We start from the raw sequence: 20,432 nt of genomic DNA, 5'->3' as shown, positions 1-20,432 counted from the left end.
TTAGCAGCGCAGCATCTCGTTCCGCTTTTTTCAGGGAACAAGGGTTACACATGTAACCCGAGACGTTTTCCTCTTTTTGCTACTTGGTTTTCATTAGATGGTAGAGAAAACATTCTCAAATCTTAAGTTTGACTGAAGAAACTTTAGTCCCTTTTTAATCAAAGTAATTTCCTATGGAAGCCAGTAGTTGCTTTAATTTTTCTTCTTCTTTTGTTTTTTGGCAATTCGTAGTCTATGTGCATATCGCCACCTACTGAAATGTAATGCAATTGTGATTTATTTAATCACCTTTTCGTTTAACCTTCCATTCTTTCATTTTCCTTCTCTCCCTGCTTTCGTACACAACTCCCTTAAAAAAATACAAAATAAATATGCTTTGTCCCCACTCTAGTTCAATCAAGACATCATGATGTCACTGCGTGTTCAGCTTCTCCATCCTCCACACATCCTAAAAGTGTGGAATAACATCATCCTATAAATTTTTTTCTGTCTCGTTATATTTCCTCTGTGGTTGTGCCAATCAAGAGGGTCCTCACTGCAGACTGTAGCGCGATGACATAGTGGATCTAATCCACTGCGTAGTGGATTTTGGTGACGTAGTGGATGTTTTGGTTTTAATGCATTACACTGAGTACATTATTACTTAGTATTAAAGTATTACAGACATTTGTTTAGCTTAACTTTTAAAAATGGTCATAACCGTGGGCTGACTACCACCCCCAGGAGTCGCAAGTTCGAATCCAGGATGGGCTGTGGGACTCCAGCCAGGTCTCCTATGCAACAAAATAAGCCCTGTTGCTAGGGAGGGTAGAGTCACATGGGGTAACCTCCTGAATATATATATTCAGTATATATTCATGTTGGATAGAAAATACTCACTTTGTAGCATTTATAAAGCAACAAATCCAAACAATATATTCCATAAAAAGGTAATGATCTGCGATGGCATCAGTTTGTGGCTTAATTGCTATGCTATCAACATCAACTCCATATGACAGAATTAAATCTAGCTTATGATTATGGCGATGAGTTGGTCCTGTCACATTTTGTCTGACTCCAACAGAGTTGAGAATATCAGTAAATGCCAATCCCAATCTGTCATTTTCATTTTCTATGTGAATGTTGATGTCACCAACAATTAAAGCTATTAGATCTAACAGAAAATCTGCAAATTCTTCAAGGAAGTCTGAATAGTGTCCTGGGGTCTGTATACAGTAGCAAGAGCAAAAGACAACAGAGATTTTTTACTTATGAGTCAATGTTACATGACTAGTACAAGCATTTCAAAAGAATTAAACTAACCTCTGCTTAATTTATATAAACAATATGCTAATAATAATAGTTTGGAGAGTAGATATATTTTATTTAAGATTACTCAATTCATTTTGGAGGAATTATGTTATGACATTTTTCTGCTAAATCTTAAATTTATGATTTTGTAATTGTACCAAGAATAATCCACTGTACATTTAGTTCAGTTGTTCTCAAGGATGAAACACTTTCCAACATGACTGACAATAGATCTAAATGTTCTGACTGTTCTCTTCACAGGGAAGCATGCACACACTCTCTCTCTCTCTCTCACACACACACACACACACACACACACACACACACACACACACACACACACACACACACACACACACACACACACACACACACACACACACACACACACACACACACACACACACACACACACTTCCTGTGAAGTTTTATATTAATAGTACATACATTTGACATTTCAACAATGTTTTTGAAACAAACACATCTCAATAAACGGATCATGTTTTTTATTAACAAAGAACGATGAACAGGATTAGAAACACAATTCACAAACTTCCTGCATTTTTATGAAACAATGACCAAAACAACCCAAAACCCTCCAGCTGCAGTTAAACTCTCAAACTGCAACTGGTCAGTTGAACATTTTGAAGACGTTATATTCATAAGTAAGTTAAACAATGTATTTGAATACAAATTATTTTCTCAATCAGGTTTTAAATAATGTTATATTTAAACATTTAAATTTTTTTCCACTAAACAGTATATGAGAGCAGAAGGATCTTCAAGGTTTGCAGTCTGATCATATGTGAATGTCGTCTAAAATGTTCTTGAGCTCTCAATGAACATGCAGCACAAGAAAAGGTATTTAACATATGAAATATCATCAATCGATCAAACATAAGGGAAGCAAGCAGAAGGTGTATGCTCAACAAGGTTATCATTAGGAATCTAAGCATCTACAGGACATAACCTTAAAAATGCTACAAATCTTTAAATAAGCTGTTAGTTGTTCCAATGTGAACATATTTAGTGGCATCATAAAAGTATATGCTGCATTTCTACAAATAAATAAAAACAGGAAAAAAAAAAAATCAAATCAGCACTAAAGAGAGAGATTCATGTCACAAGCATGTTGCTGATGTATATTGCATATTGTTAGCACCAGCACTGTAAATATCATGTTTTATTCAGTATTTTTGTCTTGTTTTCCAGTAAAGATATATAAGCATCCGTAAAATATTATTTAGATGCAAAATTGTGTATGATAATAAGGCCTGTTTTTTAAGAGAATATGTCTTGAATTAAGTTGAACCTTCTTACCCTACTGGCATTTTTTAAGGTTACTAAACTTACTAATTTAGTTACATTTATGCTTAAAACAATAACAAAAATTGCCAATGTGGTAAGAAAAATAAACTCATATGAAATATAAAACGCTAAACTTTTAAATATTATTCAACATCTGATGCAATTTTGCTTCTCAAGTAAACATCTCTTGTTTAGATATTTTTACTGGAAAACAAGACAAATTATTTTTAAAGTAAAAGCAATCCATCCCAATTAGCTTGCTTTGATATGTGATGTCAAAGGAAGTTTTTACTGAGTTTTACAAGGAAAGAGATATGCAAAGAAACCTCAGAAGCATCTACTCTCTCTTTGTCACTCTGGAATTATTTGTGAGTACACTATCGTCCCCTCTGTGGTCGGCTCCACAACAGCACCCTCTACCTGCAGGGTAGAGCCGTCCAGCTGGGTAACGATATAATGTGTCCCCTCATCATTAACGATGACCTGCGTAAGCCCCTCCTTCATTATCAACTGACTGGCTGCAAACTGCAACACCTCTTGCATCTTCTCAGACGTGTGCTCGTGAGGGGAACCCACGATCTGAGTGACCATGCCCATTGACTCCGCCTCCTCCTCATACACCTGCGTTTCACTCTGTGTGTCAGTCTGGGAGGACCCGTCTCTGCATTCCTCCTCCGGCAAGTGATCGGTGGTGGTGATCTCGCCCTCTCTAGCGTCACCTTGTTCACCCAACTCTGTGACAGCACAAAGCAATGCATCGAGAGCCGTGGAGGACTCAGAAACAGCATTGTCGGGCTCCACCCCTTCTTGTCTGGCTTCATCTACAGTCCTCTGCTCCACGAGCGACGTCTCCCCAGACGACTCGACCAACATGTAGCGAGTGGCAGTCCCGGGGATCTGGATCTGCCCCCCCGCCAGCTGGGCCTCGACCGATGACACCTCCCGGCCAGACGCAATCAGCTGCCCATCCTCAGTTATGTGCAGCACTTCAGCCAAGTGGCTGGACATGGCGAGGGTCTGTAGCGTGACGGCGGCCGACTCTTCCAGTGCATGATCGATGGCCACCTCCTCCCCGCCGTAACCCTGAATGATAATGACCTGCTGAACACCCTCTGAACTCAGTTTGATCTCGTCAGGAGCAAATGCCACCTCTGCCTGCACGAACGCTGCACCCTGTCCTTTTAGACGACACTCGAATGATTTGGACACGATTCCTGCCACAGACACAGGAGAGAAAAGAAAAAAGAGGCTTATAAGATCATTAAACTTGTATTCTAGGGATGAGTATCACTAGCTTCCTCATGATACATTTTCAGATTAACAATTTTATTGATTCACATATTTTAACATAGAAAAACAAAACATGTATACACAGAATCAACATTAACCCCCACTATTTCCCCTCCCAATCCCACCCTGGTCCCCAACCATATCCCAGTGGTCGTCTATGATATAGACTCACACACAAAAAATAAATTAAATAATTAAAAATATAATAATAATAATAATAATTCACACATCCATAAATGGATATCTGCCCCATTTCTCCACGAACAAGTTAAACTTTCCCATTCTTCTAAATGACCCCTCTTCAAAGGCTGCCACCCTTCCCATCTCTAACCACCACTCCTGAAATGAGGGTGCTCCAGCTGACCCAAAATTATACCAGAGTGCCCAATACATCACGCACCAAACTCTGAACCTTCAACCAAAACTCCTGGATCTTAACACACTCCAAAAAGACATGCGTTATGACTCCGTCCTCTGATTGGCATAGCCAGCAGGTGGGTGTGTCTTTAAGACCAAGCCAGCAACAATCTAGAGGGGGGTCCAATAGAACTGATGTAAAATCTTGATTTGCATAAGGCACACCATTGCGTCTCTAGATGCAGACTTGAAATTTCTTAGAATCCTAGCCCACTCTCCCTCTTCCGATTCCAAGTTTAAATATTTTTCCCATAATCTCTTGAGAGAATTTAAAGCTGTGTTTCCCAGACTCTAAATTAGCAGTTAAAAATCTGTTGCTCGGCAGTATGCTGTCAGAGACAAAGCTTCGGATTTAGACCAATTGACTCTGTATCGTGAGAACTTAGAAATGGAATTCATAATTCTGTGGAGGCAAGGCAAAGATCTAGTAGGGTCGAAGACGAATAATAAAATATCATCTGCATAAAGCAGAAGCTTATGCGCCACACCTCCCGCCATCACCTGTGGAAAATCATCCTTCTTTCTTATCGCGGCTCATCATTTTGTTGGTTTGAAACAGACAATCACAGTTATGGAAAGTTAAAGTTTCATCTGTAGGTGCCTCTCCGACAATACTCAGAGAAGCAGTCAATCATAGCTGTCAATCATGATGTCTCTCCCCCTTTATATAGCGTCAAATAACGAATTAAAACCAAACTTAGCCGAAAACTTAACACTTGAACATACATCAATGTGATAAGAACTACCTAAAATGACTGACACCATCTTTGGGAAAAATTTATTTGAGGTGTACTTTGATTTTTTAGTTTGGCTCGATACCCATCTGCTAACATGGAAGGGGTGAGGTTTATGACCTATATTGTAGCCAGGCACCAGGAGGCGATCAAGATGTTTTGGCTTGTCATCCATCTTTATATAGTCTATGGTCAAGACCATCACCAAGCAGAAAAGTGATGGTGTCAGAATTGGCAGTTACATAACAGCGCCTTAAACTGACTAATGTTTTGAATCTAAATAAAAATGATATATATAATATAATCTAAAATCTCATTTTTTATCAAACCACAGAATGAAGACTTTGAGACATTACAGACATTACAGCTTCATTTTATATTACACCATAACTGTTTTGTAAAGCTGCTTTGATAAGTGCTATACAAATAAAAATTCCTTGACTTGAATAGGGCATTAAACCAAAATGATCCGCTTCAACTACAACTCTAGGTTGCGGTGTGTGAATAAACAAGTTATTGTTGCTGTGAGGGGAGACTTCAGAGGAGACTTGTTAGAGATTTGGCAGCAAGCATGAGCATGTTTTCAAGTAAAGAAAGATAGGAGAGTGGTCTATCAGTGACAGGAGATAACATTCACTTTACATTGTTAAGTACCTCTGCCAGCAGCAATGAACTGACCAAGGGTATGAAAGATATAGTGTTAAAACTGTGGGTAACACTCTACACTAAGGTTCTATAGCTTAACATCCAAATCAGGAAACATCATTTGAAGCGTTTGGCAGTGAAACACTTCTACTGTAGATTAAACCACTGAGAGGATCTGTGTGCATGTTGTGCATGAGTACCAGCGTGCAGGTAGGCCAGGTCTGGGTTCTCGATGTCGGGATGCGTCTCCTTTAGATGGTTTCTGAAATCCGTGGGGCCATTGGTGGCATAGTTGCACTTGGGGCAGTTATACATCTTCACTCCCTCGTGTTTGCCCGTATGTAGGATGTGTTTCCGAATGTTTTCTGCACAGTTTGATCTGAGAGAGGAACAGACAAAACATAAGAGGATGAACATTCTATGAATTACAGATTCAGCATGATTCTTTCTCAAATGATTCTGCATCGATACTCAAAAATTATGAATTTTAAAAAGAATCTGGTGGCACAAAGCCATCTTAACTTGCAGAGATGTGTCAAAATGATTCTGTAATTCCATTGTGACTACCGGAATGCTGACCAGAACACTTCTGAGGTTGGTATTGAAACACTGACCTGTAATCACACCAGGGGCAGCGGTAGGGCTTCTCGCCCGTGTGCACGCGCTTGTGACGTGTCAAGTGAGACTGTGTGGTCGAGGCAAAGTTACACAGCTGACACTTGAAGGGCCGTTCTCCTGCAGCAGACAGAACAATGGCATTAGGTGAGACATGACAAACACTAGATGCATGGATGGTGTTGTAAACATGTGTGACTTTCATGTGCACCAGTGTTTGTGTATTTGTGTACCTGTGTGCTGGCGACGGTGTTTGGTCAGGGCGTGACGAGTGCCTCCAGCAAACCCGCAAAGATCACACAGGAAAGACTTCTCTCCTGAAAGAGGAAACACACACGTTTACACGTGTTGGACCAGCATTCAAAACACAACATCTGCTTGTGACCAGCAATGTTGGGGTGTGTGGGCTCAGAGCGCCCAATGTGCTCCCAGCCATTGGACCATACAAAAATAAAAAAATATTTTTAATGGCATTAAACGTGTTTATTTAATCTCAACCGTTATAACTCGTTATCTTTGGCAGCTCTACTGCTTTTTACATATATGAAAAAATATTAATTCAACATACTGAATAGGCTAGCGATATCAGGGTTACTGAAGGTTTAATTTAAGTTAACTTTAAGACTTTTAAATACCTTTTTAAGACCAACTAAAGGAAATTTAAGTAATAAATTCAAGAGAACACAATATGTCATTTCATCACTAAATGTGAATGCCTAGGGACCACAAGAACAGTCATATATACTGTATATAGTAGTAATATTTCAAAGTTTAAAAACGCAACTTAACAGATCAGAGCCACTGAATCAACTATTTTCCCTTGAACTGTGACATCCAAAAAACAACATCCAAAAATGTACCTCAAAGCTCTGGAATAAAACACTAATGATTACCAACAAACAAAAAAAAAAACAAGATTTTATTCAAAGACATTTTGGTCATTAAATCTAAAATCTCAACATAAAGACCTTTATCTTTAGAACTACAGTGGCGCTGTCTCCAAACTCCTCAGGTACGTTCAAACCGTGATGTCAATGATGCATACCAAATTTCGAATAAATCTGTCAATGCATTCAAAAGATGTGTCACTTTTTGGTAAAAATCAATATGCACGAGAGGCGTATGGCCGATATGGTAAAAATGATATATGGCTGATATGGGTATACTTGACGTCCCCATGACCTACGGAATCCATAGACACCAAACTCATGATTTTAGGACATATGGTTCAAAAGTCACGGGGAAAAATAGCAATTTCTCACATTTCTTGACTTTGCATGTACCCTCAGACAAGTTTGGTTTCAATACGACAAACCGTTGCCAAGATACAGACTCTCTTCCTGTTTTCCTGACCTCGTTACATTTTTATTAATGTCACTTCATACACAAAATCAAAAACTGGTATTATTCATTCTGTGCGAATCAGTCTGGAGTTTATTTTGAGCCCTTGTTTAGGAAAATCGGTCAAAGTATGAAGGAATAGTAGCAAATAAATGTCGTAATCCAAGATGGTGGCCACTGTAATGGGTGGAGTTTTAATTTCAGGATTTAATTTCATATCATCAGGAGGAGAGAAATTTCATGCAAACATAATTTGATTCTAGGACAAATGGTTCAATAGACAGGAGCAAAATAAAAGTGAATTTTTTAACTGGTGGCAGCGCTATAGTGCTTGTCCCAGAAAGACCCCAGATTTGATATGGGGGCTATTTGAGCCCAGAATTCACCCTTCATTTTAAATCGATTTAAACGCAATGAGAAACGAATCCCTCATGAAACTTTTAATACCATGACCTTATAAATGTAAGACTTTTTTCAGACCTGCTGAAACCCTGGCTATACTTTTCAGTGAAATAATTACACAAAATAAAGATTAAAACACACTGTAAAGCAGTCAATGGAAAGGAGGAGGCAAGAACCGGCTTGTCAATATAAATAATTTTTTAATAATAAACTTAAACAAAAGACAAACACACACACGACGGACATGTCCGTAAACTCTCTCTCTCTCCCGCACAATCTTCCACAGTCTGCCTTTATCCCTCTCGGAGGCTTGATTAGCCTGATAAGGGACCGGGTGTGTAGAATCACGACCCGGCCCTGCCCTCCGTAATGTTCCAAATATTTTTTCTCCTCTCTCCTTGTCTCTGAAAATGTCTGGACTTTAAAATCTTCTTCTGAACACTATTTTTAATTGGAGTTTCAGGAACGACGCAACTATGGTGCATTGTAAATACATTTAACCAGGAACTAGCGAGCCGCATTATTTCAAAGTGGAAGTACATCATGAAGTTTAGAGCAAGTAGTCCATTCATTTATAATCAGACTAAAATTCTATTAATAAAGCAATCCTAATCACTAACGCTAATGCTCACACACATTATGACCCTGATACTGTGAGATGAGGAGTTTGTGTACCTGTGTGTGTTCTCTGGTGGTCTTTCATAGCAGAAAGCGTGAGGAAGGCGTAATGACAGGAGGGCCAGCTGCACTTGTAGGGTTTGTCTCCCGTGTGCAGCTTCATGTGATTATTCAGAGCCCATTTCTCACTGAAGCTCCGCTCACACAACTCACACTCAAACTTCCTGATACAAACAAAACAACACGCGTCAAATGTCAACAGATCTACAATCATATGTTTGTCATCAATGAGAAGCTGAGACTTTTGGTAAAGACTCATAGCATATCAGAATTCATATCATAAGCATATCATAATTCATATCTGATAAAATAGTTTTTGACTTTGTTCACCAATATATCACAATTAATTATTTTTATAGTTTTTATTTGACTAATTTTCCAAAACCTAAGGACAAGCAAGTTGTGTGTGTTTGGTGTAGTTCAGTACCTTTCTTTGGGTTGGCCCAGTCCGTGTTTCCCCAGTAGATGAGTGTTCAAATGTTTCTTCATCACAAATGCCCATCTGTAACACACGGACAATATCACTGCATATGCTAGCTCTATATAACTGAACTCTTTATAATATTTCCATAAATATTTCCATCTGTGATGATTGCACTACATGATGCTGTGTAATTCAGTGTAACTCCAGTACAGTATACAGCAAATAAAACTGACTTCACAGAGAAGTACTAATGAATAATATACAGAAACACAGTATTCACTCATATTGAATATGTATTCATATTGATCACACATTCCTTTCCAGAACTTAGGCCGCTGAAAAAGTGGACAGTCACAGTTGTGTTGCTTTTAGACCACAGCACATTCATTTCAAGTAATATAGTCAAATAAGCATGAATCTCTGAATAAGCTACATATTCATTTTCATTTATTGAATGAAAAAACACTAATATAGTAATGGGCGGAACACCGCCCAATGTACATATAAAAAAATAAAAATGTATGCCCTTTTTCTCCCAATTTAGAATGCCCAATTACCACTACTTAGTAGGTCCTTTGGTGGTGCGGTTACTCTCCTCAATCCGGGTGGCGGAGGACAAGTCTGAGTTGCCTCCGCTTCTGAGACTGTCAATCCACGCATCTTATCACGTGACTGCATGTGGAGGCACATGCTGCTCTCCACGATCCACGCACAACTTACCACATGCCCCATTGAGAGTGAAAACCACTAATCGCAACCACAAGGAGGTTACCCTATGTGACTCTACCCTCCCTAGCAACCGGCCCAATTTGGTTGCTTAGGAGAACAGGGTGTGCTGGTGGAGTCACTCAGCACACCCTGGATTTGAACTCCAGGGGTGGTCAATATACACTTAGCTACCCAGACCCCAATAAAAGTACATTTTTGAGAATAAAAATGAACTTGGGTAGGTAAGCATATAAAGTACCCTCAGTTAAACTTATTCTTAAAAGTCTTTTTTTTCTAAAAAGTTACTTAAGTAAATTTAATGTGTTACTACCCACCTCTGATGACAGTTAGTGATGTTGTTTGTTTTATGCTGGGAGACATGATTTGATCTTTATCAGAAGAGCTTCACACAAACATCTAGATCTACTGAACATCACGTAAACGCACTGTGTTAGCAATATTCAACAATTTCCTGACTGTACATGTGAACTCACCCGCAGATGTGACACTTGTACTCTCTCATGCCCAGATGTCTCTTGACGTGGTTGCGAGCATCACCCAACTGAGCAGTGGCAAAGTTACAGATCTTGCACATGAAGGGTTTGGATCCTGAAGAGAAAGAACAAGAAAAGACCTGCTTCATCATATTGAAAACCCTGACAAAATAAAGTTCTGGAAGGTAATATTAAACCACTATCACATTACAATGACTATTTCAGCATTTCTTTACCTTTTTTTGCGAAAATCATCATAATTATGTATTTTTTCATTGATAAGTTACACATACAAGGGCTTGCATGAAACAAAAACTGTGTTCTGTAAAAGCAATATGACCTCACATTTTTCTTATTTACTCCAGGAACATTTCTGTAATCATTGTCTTTTTCACTCTTTGGCTCTCATTCATGAAACATGAGCAGAACAATTTTGTGTAAACAAGGGCACCCAAGCAACATTTTTAATCAAATTAATTGTAATTAATCACAAATAGAAATACAGGTGTTATCTGAGAAGGCCCTTAAATAAAGATAATTTAGTATATACCGTAATAATTAAAATAAATCTAACTATTAAACTCAAATGCACAGGTAGATGTCTAAACCTGTTGGGCATTACTGCCTGCCACATCTCCACGCCAGTGCGTTCAGTCCTCCAGCTATCTATGTATAATATATAAAATCTATAATTCTGATATTTTAAATATATTATATAATATACATACATTGTGGTAGCAAACAAGCAAAGCATTTAGACAATACAAAAAGTGGCTTTAGACGTCAAAATTATGTTTGATTTATTTTTATATCGTTGAACATAACCCTATCATTGGACAAATTCTGTGTGCGCTATTTCACATTTTTGGTCTATGTACTCTTGCATCAGATGGACGATTTTGGAGTGTTTTTACTTTGGTTGCATCACGTCTCACTAGTTTTCAGCATTTCTAGTTATAAACGCTGTGTTTTTGGGAATTTTGAAAAACTCATCTGGAGATCCCTGTATTCTGTTTTGCTCTGTCCAGCTGTCGAGCTCAAGATGGAACATGTGAAAATGTTTCCTAAGAAGACCAAGGACTTTTTTCCCAAGGAAGTAATTACATGTATTATAGTAAATATTTACATTGTTAAAGTTTATGAATGACACAATTCTGATATATAGTATTAATAATATAAAACATATAGCCTATGAGCATCTATGAAATCCTTACTTGCAATTCTAAAGAAGTTTTTCTTTGTACCTGTGTGTGTGCGAACATGAGCTAGGAAAGCCATGGAGTTGCTGCTCTTGCAGACTTTGCCACAGTACTTGCATACGCTGCCCTGGTTCTCCTGGCGCTCTCGGTTGATCTGCTCTGTGTCCTCCAGCACATACTTGTTCACTTCTCTCAGCAGCTCCTCGTGCTTCTCTTTGATGTGAATGAACAGTTCTTGCTCTGTCTGGCAGGGCTCGTTGCATCGGACACATTTGAAGCTGGCACCTCCTTCTGGAAGATCCTCGATGCTTCCCTGCTCATTGCGCATATGCGCAGCGCTGCTCAAGTGCTGCTGCAAGTTACTCTCTGTGTAGAAGGACTTCCCACAGAGCAGGCAATGGAAATGCTTCTCCTTGGATGGATGCTTCATGGAGATATGGACATTTAGGCCGCTTAAGCCATCTGCCAAAAACCCACAGTCCTCACAGCGGATGTGTGTATTTCGGGTGGTGGTCTTTGTCTCAGACCCAGTTTTAGGCTTTTTGACACCCTGATGCGGTGATGCACTTGTCGTCTGATCTCTGGCCTGTGGTGGCTTGGGCTCTACTAAGGCTTTTAAGGGAAAGATGCAGGCATCAAATGCTATCGTGCCAAGAAGGTGCTTCTGCCCAGAGGGATTGTCCCCTCCTAAGTCAGCCATTTCATCCTCATCAAACATGTTTTCCTCCTCAATGTCCTCTAACACAGTGTCTTTCTCTGTCACCACTGACTGGATTACATTAGATGCATCTGAGTCAGTTGGGTTAGCTGATGATTCTTGGCTCTCATCGGATGCTTGTTCTGCTTCTTCTTCATTTGTACGGGTCTTCACACCTCCATTTGCCAAATCATCTGCAACTTCAGTTGTGGCAGTTTCAGCTGTCAGATCAGAACCATCACAGCCCAGTTCTGATCCTTCAAGCATCTCCTGGTCATCACAGGTGGATTCAGCTGGATCTTTATTGGTGCTTTGGTTCTGTCTCTCCAGATAGCTCTGACGTTTCTGCTTGTGTTTCTCTGTGGCTGCATGCCGAAACATCTCTCTGCGTGTGACAGTGTAGTAGCTGCACGCTAGACAAACAAACTCAAAGTCTTTTGTGTGCTTACGTCGCACATGGAGAGCAAGGGATGGTGTCGAGTGAGCGACAAAGTCACACTGAGTGCAGGAGTTACTTAAGTCATACTTGCTTTTCTTACAAGGTACACCTGGGGTGTTCTCATCCACATCGTCAATAGTCGTCTCGATCTCTGCTACTTTGTCGCCCAGTTCTGCCTCATCTTCCTTCGCCCGACCTGGCTGTTCGGCATCTAGCAGAACTACACCAGTGCCTTCACTTCCAGCTCCTTGCATTTTGTTGATGTGCTTTTTGGTTTCACAGTGGCGGTCCATGTCACCTTTTGTCACGCAGTAGTAGTTGCACAGCTTGCAAACAAAGCTGTAGAGACGACTGTGCCTGCGTCGTATATGCACACTAAGGTTGGTGGCATTGGAAGCAACAAGCCCACAATGACTACAAACTGTCAAGTTAGATGTCTTTGGCCTGCCTCGCTTGCGTTTGTTACCAACAGCCTCGGCTGGCTCTGCTACAGGTGACACATTGTCTGCTACCTGAACCTCCTCATGAGTGTCACTGTCATCCATTTGTCCATCCTCTCTTTTATCACCTGAGAGAATCACAAGGATCTTCTCAACACAGTCTTTAAACAGAGGGCTAATGTTCTTCTTTTTGGCCACCTGTTGGTGGGCTTCTTCTAACAGGTGGATCTCCATGGCCTGTGTCGTGGTGGTGTAGTATTCGCAGGCCCTGCAATGGAAACGGTGCTCTGATGGATGATGCATTTTTATGTGTTGCGCCAACATCACTGAACTGTTGGCTGTGAAGCTGCACGTACTGCACTGAAGCTGCGACCAGAAACCTGCAGAACGTGTCGGCATCCTTGCCACATGTGGTGGGGAAACCAATTCTTGGGGCATCAATGTCTCCCGTTTCTCTGACATCTTTTTTTTGTGCTTGTTGCTCGAGCAGTGCTTCTCATAATCGCACTTCGCAACACAAGAATAGCTGCAGAAGTCACAGAAGTAGTTCATTTCTTTAGTGTGTCGCCTCTTGGTATGTGTGTCCAGACTGAGTCTGTCTCTGAATTCATGTCCACAGTAAGAACATGCATGTGCAGTTTTAGACTTTAAATATCTTTGACTTTTATGGTTCTCATCGTGTCCTTCCAAACCACCATTTTCTTTACTTTCCACCTTACTTTCTGAATCAAAACTGCAACATTGCTTGTGCATTGTCACCATCTTTAAGGATCTTGTTTGTGTCCTCAACATCCTTTACAGGTCTACGTTTGGTGGGCTCCACCATTTCCAGCAGCATCTGAGTGGGACTTCTTCTTCCAGCCTCAGAGGTACCAACAACCTTCTCTGATGTGACAGACTGGTCTCGGAAAGGCTGATGTGTGTGTTGGCTAACTGTTTCGACTGTGTACTCTTTTGGTTCTTTGCCATTGTTCACTTCCTTTGAAGTGTTTTCCAGTTGAGATTCTGAGAGTTGTGTTTGGTTGTTGCTTTCTTGTAAAGCTGTTATATTCTGCATGGAAATCATCCCTTCTGCAGTTGTGTAAGAGTTCTTTTCATTGACGATCTGTAAACCTGCTTCCTTATGAGAGTGTTTCCTTTTTGAATGAATTTTCAGTGCAGTTTGAGTTTTTGCTACAAAATTGCACAGTGAACAAACCAAAGAATCAGTTACTTCTGAAGAGTCATGTTCATCAGACTGTTCCTCTGCTGTAGCTGTAACAGCATGCTCAGTTTCTTCTACAACAGACCCATTTCCTGATTCATCAGATACTTTATCAGTTTTAGGTGAAACGTCTTCTGCATCAGGATCTTTGGTCTTGTTCTTAGGTAAGCTCTTGTCCTCTGAAATGTCCTTTCCAGGTCTTAATTTCCGTTTTGGGTTTGGATAGTCCATTTTGCTGTCTGTTCTCTAGAAATATTCAGCAGGCTTCATTTAAAGGATCCATTGAACTTTTCAAAAGAGTGCTGTGAAAAAATAAAAAAATATTTAAGGAAAATAAAAAACAATCATTGTAAAATACTTCACGGGTATTAATGTAATTAATACAAAATGATATGTTATACCGCACCATTCATGTTCTAAAGTCTCTCTGATGGTTAAAAATTTGTGTGTGTGTTTCTGTTTAGGGATGTATGCAAATTGTCCTCCTCAAAAATGTCATGCTGTTTCAGTAGGCACTAACTTTTTGACCTGTTTGATCTCCAGTCAAAAGTTTTTCATACTGTGAATTTCTGAAGACACTCTTGGTGTTTAACCCAAATCATTTTACACACATCATGAAATCATCAACTTTTCTTGCATAGAATGAACATCATTAAGACATTTTGAAAACTACTGATTTAATATAATCATTTTAAGGACTGTATGTTCCTTGTTCACACCATTGAGCTACAATGAAAAGAGATTAATCAAATACAGATTTTTTGAATATTTAAATATTTGAAGTGAAAATCAGTGACTACATGCTGTACTGTGTATGTCAAAATATTAAAAACTGTAAACTCGAGAGTTACGTATGTGACATTTGCAGTGAAAAGTGAACTTCACCTTCATGTACAAAGTGCTCTGTTAACTGCCTGTATATAATTTACATTTACGCATTTTGCAGAGGGTTTTATCCAAAGTGACTTACAGTGCACTTATTACAGGGACAATCTCCCCAGAACAACCTGGAGTTAAGTGCCTTGCTCAAGGACACAAGGGTGGTGGCCGTGGGGATCGAACCAGCGACCTTCTGATTAACAGCCCTGTGCTTTAGACAACTACGCCACCACCACTCCCAAACCATTATATGTTTAATCATAGACCCCTGCAGATAGAGTCCAGGAATAAGACAATTTTCAGTCTTTACAATTTTTTCTATTACTGTTTAGATCAGGAAATTAACTTGCATTATGAACTTTAAAGGTGTTACATCTTTAATGCAGTTATATTTAATGTGTTATAGCTTTATTAAAGTTCAAATAATACGGCAGCAGATCATGTAAATAACTACAAACTCCTTTTTGAGTGAAGTTATTCATAAATATCATATATTCAATATTTGGTTGATTTTTTTTTTGTTTTCTGAAAAACCTGAAAAAATGACTTGGGACATTATTTTAGGAAGGTGACGATATACATATATTTTGTCTTTACTGCCCTAGCAGAATTATACCCAAGTGAATTTATTTACTGAATTAAACTTATAAAGATATTTTTCCATTAATTCAGTGAATGTCATTTAGAGGTATTTTTAAAAGCTGATTTTTTCCCTCTTTATTTTTTGGAAGCACATTTAATACAACCTTTTAAGTCGGGCCCCAAGCAGAATAATCGGATAAGAGCTAATGATTAATCATTGCAATAATTGCCATATAGTCTAATAATCGTTCTAATAATCGTTAGATTAATCGATTATCAAAACAATCGTTAGTTGCAGCCCTACAGGTAATCCAATCCAAAATGCTTTGAAACCTGCAGACTTGGACATTTGAGACTTCAGTATGATATCCATCAAGGCTGCATGATCAAATAAGATTGAAATCACCATATGGCCTTTCACCATTTCTACACCGCAATGGCTGTGCCTTAAAAAATGTGTCCATTCACCACTTTAGTCAGCGTTGTGTGAGCGAGCGGAACCTTGTAGTCTGTTTGTGGCAAACACTGAGCAGCGCAGCAATATTAAATTATGTTTATCGTATTAGTTTAATCTTAAAATTTGTCACCATTATTCCTTCCAATCTGTTGAATATAGATGCAGAAAGCTTGAAATACATCACAGATCCAAGCAATAGTCAGTGATCTATCAGAATCATCATGGCAAAACAACGAGCAGAGGATATTTGATTTCTTTCATTGATATCTGTAAGTCTCATCTGTAACGCATTATTATGGGTGTTTAAAGTAAAGAAGGTAGACCAATTGTTCATCATACTTCACATCGATGTAAGTTAGCTTTGTACAGAGAGTATCAACTTATTTGAATTAATTTAGAATAATTTTTTTAGATATATAATCTTGACCTCTAAAATGTTAGTACATGAAATAGCACTGAAATGACAAACTAAGTGTATGTATTTCTCAGACATTTCCTTGTCTTTCTGGGAAATGATTATTCTTAACATAAAGTTAAAATAAAGAGTAATTTGAGTAATCCTTACTTTACAACCATGACTGTTTGAGAACATTTGTAAAACCATGCACCCCTCAAGTGAGGTGGACAAACAAGGCAATTTCCTAAAAAAAAAAAAAAAAAATTCAAATCATTATAAAACTACAATACATCGAATAAATGAACAATATAAAGGGGTTCTGTTCTTTTGCTTGAAACTTACATTTTCCATGGTATTAAATGATGATTAAAAAATGCTGTTAAACAATTGTATCACTTGACACTTTATGTGACACAATGAAAGAAAATATATTAAAATGACCACCAGGATATATTGTGACGGAGAAAATCTTGTAAATGAGTCTTGTTGGTTTATTTAAGGAATCCCTTCATTATAATCCATTTTATTGACATATTTTATACATCATGTCCTTCCAACCCGAAGAAAAATGTTTTAAGACAGCGCGATGCAATAAAGTTAAGCATGAGACATAAGATCATGTGTGAAATCAAGCTCTTAATACAGTTAAACTGTGCATTTCTTCATTACTGTAATATTACATAATAATCCTAAACTACAACGGAAAAGACTGAAGTATGTGAGTGCTAAAATGTGTTTTGAATGAGAGGTTAATTTCGTGAAAACGTGACAGATACATTTCTCAAGTCGTGTGTATAAAGTGCAGATCACATATGGACTAAATTATTCAAATACTTTCAGGGTTTTAGAGTAAAATTAGGTTTTATTTGTGACGTCTCATAATCTGCGGATTGAATCTCTTCAAATGTTACAGACGTGGAAACACAAGATACATAAAAGTGAAATACTGATGAGAACTTAACAAACTCAATCACTCGCTATTATACTGAATTATCTCAAACGGTTTGGTTTATTTTCATATAGAAACTGCTTCTTTCAGCAAACTAAGTGTCAAAATGTAACGTTAATTTAATAATTTGATGATGTTTAAATTTCATATCTGACATGAAACTGTCGCTACAGTCTGTCCTATTTACTTCCGTTTAACGTGACTCTTTCTTGGACTGGCGTGACTTTCTTCCAATCCAAAGGCTCATTTCTTGCGCTCGTCCAATAGAAACACAGGAAAGGCGGGTTTTCATGGCTGCGCTAGAAACGACGGCGACAGAGAGGCCCAAAAAGCGCATCAAACACGACTTCCAAATGCTCCACTTAACGCAGTACTAACCGTCTGGATCATAGTTCAAATGCATATGCAACGATTCTAAACACTGGATCTGTGTTCATATTGCCAATAAAAGTTGTGCTTAAATGTAAATACCTGAGATGTTGCTCGTAATCCTCCACTCCGCGCTTTCTGCTCTTGGTCACAAATGGCGCGCCGTAGTCAGCACGCTGTGACGTCACAGGAGCGCAGCAACTGTTTTCGGTCGACAGGAGGCGCTGCGTTACGGGGCGTTTTGATTCTTCACACTCCAATCGTATGCTGTTCGGTTATTTACAACATACTGTTTTGCTGTAATTTAGAATGTACTGTACACTGTTTTCTGAAACATAATCAAACATTTGTTGTTATGTGTTTTTTATCACCATAAAAACAAAACAACAACCACAGAATTATCTTCTTTTAGTTGAGTCCTTTCAGTCACAGGAGTCACTTCTTTAATCACCCAGAAGGGCATCTTGCACATGTACACAAACTTTTGGCACGTTCAATTTTCTCTTGATCAAAGATGGCGCTAAATCTAATCTCTGCTCTTAATTAATTCTGAATTAATTCTTTACTTTGAAGTAAATTGTTGTAATTGAATAATTGTGATTTGAATCTATGTTTGATATTAAATATTTAAGTGCATATTTGTTAATGGCAGATTTGTGGACACAGCAATTAATTTTAAAATAATAATAATAATAATAAAAGGCTAATAAAATATTAAGTGAAAAGTTAAAGGCAAAGATGACCCCTGAGAATTGGGACAGAAAGCCCCATTTGCTGATTTTAATGTTGTTTCATTTAATAATTATTATAAGTCATGGAGTTATTAATAATTATTATTTAGTGTAGAGTGGAGGAGGGCGGGGCCGGGCTGGAACAACACACGATTGGTCCCCAATCAGCCTGATGGGGGTGCGTGAGGTATAAAGGCGGCCTGTGATGACAGTTTGAAAGAGAGAGAGAATCACAGGCAGCTGCTCTGTGTGTTTATGTTTGTGTGTACTTGGTTCAGTTTATCATTAAACTATTATTTATATTGTCAAGCCGGTTCTCTTCTCCTTTCTGGGTTTCAGGAACACCAATGTAAGGGGGTTTAGAAGGGAAAGGAGGAGTCAAGAACCGGCTTGACAATATAAGTAATAGTTTAATGATAAACTGAACCAAAAACACACAAACATAAACACACAGAGCAGTTGCCATCTCTCTCTCTCTCTCTCTCTCTCTCTCGAACTGTCGTCACCGGCCGCCTTTATCCCTAGCGTGCCCCCATCAGGCTGATAGGGGACCAGGTGTGCGTTGTTCCAGCCCGGCCCCGCCTTCATCCGCTCTACATTTAGTAATATCATGAATTAGATATACAATTCAAACGCCTTCATTATTCATCATAACCTATTGACCTGTTTCAGTGTCGTCACTTTTTCCTTGCAGCCATAATATTTTGACCATGAGCAGGAGGAAACAATGGCGGGGAATGGAAAAACACTTTTGATCCATACCAAGTCCCAGGAAAAGTTCATACAGGTCTTATGACAATACAAATATTCCCAAATTGAACTTTCACAAACATTTGAATATATTTGATCCACGATTCATCTTTTTCTGCTGGCGAGTCCGATGTGTGGTCGATGAGTACACACATCCACCGGTGCACCACCGTAAACATCTCTCATTCAGAAGTTACAAATGTTCTGTGCTATTTTCTAGTCTGATTTAGTCACAGTTTAAAAAGCATCTGTGATGAGCCTGTCTTAATGCGGTGCGGTCATACTGTGATGTCACATGAAACAGGCTAATAGTCTAATATGCACACACAGTCACTTCTGCTTTTCGTCTACGCTAGCTCAGTTACATCCGGTGCAGCACCAGAAATAATGGCCCTGTCCCAATACCCCCACTTGGGGTTTTGAACTTGCCTACTTACAGGTGAAACTCGAAAAATTAGAATATCGTGCAAAAGTTCATTAATTTCAGTAATTCAACTTAAAAGGTGAAACTAATATATTATATAGACTCATTACAAGCAAAGTAAGATATTTCAAGCCTTTATTTGATATAATTTTGATGATTATGGCTTACAGCTTATGAAAACCCCAAATTCAGAATCTCAGAAAATTAGAATATTGTGAAAAGGTTCAGTATTGTAGGCTCAAAGTGTCACACTCTAATCAGCTAAACACCTGCAAAGGGTTCCTGAGCCTTTAAATGGTCTCTCAGTCTGGTTCAGTTGAATTCACAATCATGGGGAAGACTGCTGACCTGACAGTTGTGCAGAAAACCATCATTGACACCCTCCACAAGGAGGGAAAGCCTCAAAAGGTAATTGCAAAAGAAGTTGGATGTTCTCAAAGTGCTGTATCAAAGCACATTAATAGAAAGTTAAGTGGAAGGGAAAAGTGTGGAAGAAAAAGGTGCACAAGCAGCAGGGATGACCGTAGCCTGGAGAGGATTGTCAGGAAAAGGCCATTCAAATGTGTGGG

At 38.8% G+C, this 20,432-nt stretch overlaps 1 protein-coding gene across 2 annotated transcripts; it reads right to left on the bottom strand.

Moving 5' to 3' along the window:
• Positions 1-1,574: 1,574 nt before the first annotated feature.
• LOC127657548 (zinc finger protein 407-like) lies at positions 1,575-18,099 on the bottom strand. 2 transcript variants are annotated; one of them, XM_052146393.1, is made up of 10 exons: positions 16,983-17,140; positions 16,809-16,884; positions 11,591-14,627; positions 10,347-10,461; positions 9,148-9,222; positions 8,718-8,884; positions 6,533-6,616; positions 6,299-6,419; positions 5,885-6,063; positions 1,575-3,812 (listed from the first exon to the last, which is right to left on the bottom strand). In XM_052146393.1, exons 3-10 carry the CDS (start codon positions 13,911-13,913, stop codon positions 2,950-2,952), a joined length of 3,927 nt encoding a protein of 1,308 aa, XP_052002353.1. In that variant the 5' UTR covers positions 13,914-14,627; positions 16,809-16,884; positions 16,983-17,140; the 3' UTR covers positions 1,575-2,949. The 2 variants fall into 2 exon arrangements, with proteins under 2 accessions (XP_052002353.1, XP_052002355.1); XM_052146395.1 differs by lacking the exons at positions 16,809-16,884; positions 16,983-17,140 and adding an exon at positions 18,061-18,099.
• Between the last annotated feature and the right edge of the window lie 2,333 nt (positions 18,100-20,432).

This window comes from Xyrauchen texanus, chromosome 17, assembly GCF_025860055.1.
Source record: "Xyrauchen texanus isolate HMW12.3.18 chromosome 17, RBS_HiC_50CHRs, whole genome shotgun sequence".
NCBI classification, from domain to species: Eukaryota; Metazoa; Chordata; class Actinopteri; order Cypriniformes; family Catostomidae; genus Xyrauchen; species Xyrauchen texanus.
This window is presented reverse-complemented; position numbering and strand designations above follow the sequence as displayed.